Source organism: Dama dama, chromosome X (assembly GCF_033118175.1).
Source record: "Dama dama isolate Ldn47 chromosome X, ASM3311817v1, whole genome shotgun sequence".
NCBI lineage: Eukaryota > Metazoa > Chordata > Mammalia > Artiodactyla > Cervidae > Dama > Dama dama.
This window is the reverse complement of record NC_083714.1, coordinates 61,443,543-61,448,984: the sequence shown is the minus strand read 5'-3', so window position 1 is coordinate 61,448,984 and position 5,442 is coordinate 61,443,543. Positions and strand designations below refer to the sequence as shown.

At 47.6% G+C, this 5,442-nt stretch overlaps 1 protein-coding gene across 9 annotated transcripts; it reads right to left on the bottom strand.

Moving 5' to 3' along the window:
• Positions 1-506: 506 nt before the first annotated feature.
• Positions 507-4,650, bottom strand: ARMCX1 (armadillo repeat containing X-linked 1). Of its 9 annotated transcripts, none has more exons than XM_061136397.1 (5): positions 4,524-4,650; positions 4,110-4,178; positions 3,521-3,623; positions 2,635-2,750; positions 507-2,381 (listed from the first exon to the last, which is right to left on the bottom strand). In XM_061136397.1, exon 5 carries the CDS (start codon positions 2,257-2,259, stop codon positions 901-903), a length of 1,359 nt encoding a protein of 452 aa, XP_060992380.1. In that variant the 5' UTR covers positions 2,260-2,381; positions 2,635-2,750; positions 3,521-3,623; positions 4,110-4,178; positions 4,524-4,650; the 3' UTR covers positions 507-900. The 9 variants fall into 9 exon arrangements, with proteins under 9 accessions (XP_060992380.1, XP_060992382.1, XP_060992381.1 ...); XM_061136399.1 differs by having other exon boundaries at positions 4,122-4,178; XM_061136398.1 differs by lacking the exon at positions 2,635-2,750 and having other exon boundaries at positions 3,517-3,623.
• Positions 4,651-5,442: the final 792 nt, after the last annotated feature.

Sequence of the window (5,442 nt, the reverse complement as noted above, 5' to 3'; positions counted from 1 at the left end):
GCTACACCTGTCCCTACCCTAACTCTGACTCATTCTGCACACAAGCCAGTCACATAATTTCCCTTTCATCCTGTCATTCATTCCTCTGGTCACGAAAAGCTTTGGTGTCTCCCAGGGATGGGAGGAATAATACATAGACACCTCAGTTCAGAAATTGGGGATCCTCAATGCATGGGACTCACCGCAGCTGCTGGACTGTATTTTCCATCACTCCCCTCCCCACGCTTTGTATTCCATGCAGGCCAGCCTCCTCTGGAAAGTTGCAACCTCCATGCCTTTCTTCCCACAATTCCTCCCTTCTCCAGTGCTCTTCTGCCCTGTTCTTATCCCATCTTTCATGCCCACCACTTAAGCATCCCCTCTTCGGAGGAGAGCATTGTTGCTTGCATAAGTTTCTGCCATAGGAAAGAGCTAGCCATGATTAGAGGCTCCCAGATTTGTTACCCCCTTTTTGTTTCCATATATTTTGCCTCTCCATATATATCATCAACTCAAGAACATGATAATTTTTTGCTGGTTAAAACACACAACTTTATTGATGAAACACAAGATTAACAGATGTAAACCAATACAAAAGTATAGCTTATTTGTGGTTAGTTTGCTGTCAGTTTAAGTAAAGAGTAAAAATATCTCAATCTAGGTAGCAAGATAGAATCAATAAATGCTTTCTTTGTACAAGCTCTAGTATTCATCTGACATCCTTAAAATGATCTAGCCTAAAACAAACCATCACAGTCAGCATCACTGTTGATGACAGGTAATAGTCATTATTCCAAAATAGCAGCTGAAAGGATCTCTTTGCCATATAAGCACAGTAAAAAATAAAGAATTTACAAAATGCATTGTTCCCAACTGCAAACTAAAAAAATTTCCTCAATATTTTTTGGGACTGACTCCCAATTAGAGTTTGGTCAATACCTTTAGGACTTTTACTTTCACGACCAGATCACTGTGATTTGCTAATGCTTTGATTTTCTTGACACACACTCCAGATTCTTTGAATAAGAAAAAAAGTGAACTTCTGCTGAATTCTTTCCTGGATGAGGCAAGCCCTTCATTTTTTATGTTGTCATTTATATTCTCAAATAGGGTAAGGATATTAAGAAGAATCTCTCTGTCCCATTCTTTATTAAAGAGGGAAATCAATTCTGACGGCACTTTACAACTCACCAGTTCTCTTGTCATGGCTGGATTTTCAGTAAAGTTTATGATTAATTTCATAATCTGAATCTTGGTGAAGTAATTTCCCAGGAATAACAAAGCAAAAAAGTCTGGAAAAGAATAGGAAAGCAAATGCTGGTAATGATTAGTCACAGTCATGTTGGTTAACAGTCTTAGACCAGCCATCTGCACAGCTGAGTCCAAACGACAGATCATGGTGTCATCACACACTTGACTGATATATGTCTTAATCTTGCCCTGATTTTCCGAATTCACACTCAAGTTATTAAGGACATTGTATGCCTTTTCCCTAATAATGGGATCTTTCGTTTTTATCAGTTTTGCAATAATTGGGAGACCACCCAATTCGCGAATGGCATTTTGGTTAAATGAATATGCTGCATTGTTACCCAGAGTGACCAAGGCTACTTCTTGAATAAAAGGATCGTTAGATCTTTCTAAGATGTTAAGGACCTTCTGAAGGTCAGTAGCACCCAGAATATCATCAATTTTATAGGGAAAGTTGAACTTGCCCTTTCGAACAGGCCATAACAAAGCTGGAGTCCTGGTGCTCTTATTTCTGGTCCTTCCCTTGGACTTGCCACTAGCCTTGCTCCCAGCCCTAGCTCCATTCCTCACAGGGTGGCAGCCTCCACCCCTGACTCCTGGGCAGGGTAAACCAGGTGCGAGGGCCCTGGTCCCAAAGATGGTACCCAACTTGGCAGCTTTGCTTGCCTTTGCACTTGCCTGTTCCTTCAGAGTGCTGAAAAGGGCCTTGGCCTTGGCCTCTAGGCCACCTCCACTCTCGGCCTTTGAGTGGGCCTCTGCCTTTACATCAGGTCTACTCTTGAGTTCCACAGCTACCTCAGCCTTGGCCTTTGAGTCACCCTGAAGTCTGGCTCCAGCCCCTGCCCCAGCATTAGCCTTAGCTCCTTTCCCAGTCTCTGAAATATCGCGAGATTCCTCCTCTTCATCGTCATCCTCGTTCCAGATTATCTCGTTATCTCTTCCCCAGGTCAGCCTGTATACACAGTAGCAGGCTCCAGCCCCGATCACCACACCAGCAGCCACGCAGCCAGCTTCCCGAGTTCGGCCCATGATGCAGGGAGTGTCTGGAGGACTTGCTCTGGCTGGAGGAGTGCTCCCAAGTGGAGATGCAGGGGAGATGAGGCTGTGGAGTCTTCAGCTACAGCCAGCAGGCTTTGCTGCAGCTACAGATACTGGAGGACATAAGGATAAAAGATTTAAAGCTTCAGTCTCCTCCTTTTTGCACCTTTGCATGCAGACAGACTGACCTACAGACCTACAAACAGACCAAGCAAATAGAGACATGGCAGGGACTCAAAGCGAGATCACTGATTCTTTTCTTCAATCAAGAATTTTGGAAGTTTCCCCACCTCCAGATTCTCCAACGTCCTCTTCAACTACCCCACTCCAGTACCTTAAATTTAAGACAACTAATCAGTTCCCTACCTCCCCTACCCCTGCAGATGTCCTGGGGGCAGAGTCACCCCCACATACACCCGCACAGGTCCAGGCAGTTTCTTCCTTCGATTTCTGGCCTGGAATAATACCGAGTTCCTGCAAACCTGCGTACAAAGCGGGTGGGGAGGGTGGAGCTGAGCGCTCAGGGAACAGACAGATGAACCTCACCCGAGACGGGACAGACGTTCCTCTCTGGCATCACTGGCCCTAGTCCTGCGAAGCCCAATATTTCCCATCTTCGGTTACCCTCCCCTCCTCAGTGAGCTGTGGCTTTGATCTGAAAGTTTGTTTTGACCCGTCACCCCTCCCCCCACCCCGTTCCTACGACCTCCTCCAAACATCCACCCTAACCCCTCCCCGAAAAAAGTCACTGCCTTCAAAGGTGACTGCCAAAACTCCCTCCCTGTAACAAAATGGATGGTGGTGGAGCCAGAGTGAATATCTAGAAACCAGACAGGCGTAAAATGCACAAAGCTCTCGAACTCCGCCCTGGCCTCCGCCACCCCCACCATCTCAGAAGTACCAGGATACTCCTACCCCCACCCATTACGTCCACTGCTCCGGAGCAATTTCCTTCCTCCCTCGTCTAGGTTTCCGCCTCCTTGTAACCTAAGGACTGACAACTCTGGGACCGAAGAGTAATTTGGAGTAAGGTCCTCCCTACCCCCACCCCCACCCCAGGTCTCTCGCAGACACCTACGTTCTCCCAACCACTTCTTTCCCGGCAGAGCGCTTTCTTTTGCAAGCTCTGCAATGGTCCAGAGAGAAGGAGGGGGATGAGGGGGATGTCCACAGGCCCACTGGAGTTTGCAGTCTTCACCTTTCTCCACCCCAGGGATCCCTAAATAGTGCCACCGCCTTCACTCTGACCTACTTGTTTCGGGGCAATTTCCTCTTCTTCCTGCTCCTAAGGTTGAACAGGCCTTCAGGCGCAAGATCCACCGACACAGACAGGCAACACGGCAGAGATGGGATGGCTAGGCAGACAGAACAGGACTTCAGACAGTCCCAGTACCAGCTTTTCCGAATCCAAGGTCTTGGTTGTCAAACGGATTCCACGTTTTGGTCTTTCACCCTACCCCCACTTCTCAGGACTCTGATACCAGCAGCCTTCTCCAGCAAGGGCGTCCATCCACCCCATCCCCCAGCCCCGAGTCTCAGTCCCAACCCCAGCGGTCAGCCATTTTCCCAGGAAAAACCACACCCCTTTGGAACAACTGGAAAGAGGGGAGGCGGGGCGAAGGAGTGCGGATAACCAGAGGAGCGAAAGAAAACCCCAAGATCTGATTCCCCCTCCCTGATGCATTCGCGGCCCCAAAGACAACTCTTTTTCCTGCAGGCGTTGTCATATCCTGTTTCCTGTATCAAATAGCAGGGAGGTAACTGGGAGTCAATAATACGCCCGGGTTAGGGCGAGAAGCCCAGCCATCCTCATCCTTCTAGGAGTCGCGGGGCAATCCCACCTTTACACGGACCTGCTGGGCTTCGGGGCAGATTCTTTATTCCTTTGCTCGGAGTGGTACAGCGTCCTACTGAAAGACACGGGGAATGACAAGACAGACGCACAGCTCCAAGATTCTGGCTGCTAGATGGAGCAGCACACCTGACAAGAATCTTAACACGGGTCCTTCCCAATTCAAGGCCCTGGATGTCAAAGGTTTCAGGTTTCCCCTCTCCTGGTCTGGGATGTCCCCTAGAATCTGGCTCCCAAGTGTCCACCATTTTTGTTCTTGGAAGTGCCAAGGAAATAGTGCAAGGGTGTGGAGGAACCGAGCCGTGTCCCTCTGTCGTCTCCACCCTCCGCTATCAGCAACGCGGGAATCCCCCAGGCAAGAGCCCATCCACACATAGACCTGCAGGCAGCAGGGCAGAGTTACCTCCTCCTCCTCCTCTTCTCCTGGCCACAGGCCCGCCCGCCTTCGAGGTAAAAGGGAGATGGCAACCGGACCAAACGAAGACCAGGATTAGAAGGACGTCTGCAAACGTCTGGCTCCTGCTCACGTGAGAGCCACGTCACTCGTGAGCTCAGGACCCCAATTACCACTCCCACCAGCAGTGCGGCAGGAGCTGGCCCACCCCCCTTCCTTCCTCTCCACAGCAGGTCCTGCCACTCATGTTCCTCTGCTGATCCCAGAAACCAAAAGTAGCTTCTCTTGTAGTTGGCATTTGCCTTTCTTTGGTTAACAGAGACTACATCTGTTCCCATGTCCATCGGTCTTTTCTTACTCTTTGAGGAATAATTTTTCTCTCCTCTACTCCCTGTCTACCCACCTCTCCCTTCACCTCCACGCCCCCACCCCAGCCTCAAATGAGCAGCGTCTCCCCTACTCCCCTCTATGAAATTAGTTTTAAGATCTCAGAAAAGGAGATGGGCAGTGGGAATATCTTACTTTCTTAAACTTTTCTGTTCATTTTTTAAAAATCAGTAATGCATTATTCCTATATAGAGAAAATGATGCTATTTTTGTTTGAGTGGAGAAGAATTTAAGTGTAAGGGAATAACCCAAAGGCCTCATTAATTTTATTATATTTAGTTCTACCACAAGGAAAATGTTTCCACTGGTTACAGTCAAAAAGAAACTTCCTAAATATAGTAACCAGTTTTAAAATTGAAAACTGTTATTTTTCACATGGTCTATGAATTAGTCCACAAAGATGACTGGTTGTCTAATCTTGGCCATTTTAAACAAATGATCCATTACTTTTTCGAATTTTGGGTCAACTTACAATTTGATAAAAGCAATACAATCATATCTTGTTTGATTAAAGAAAGAAATACATTCAATTATCTCAAAG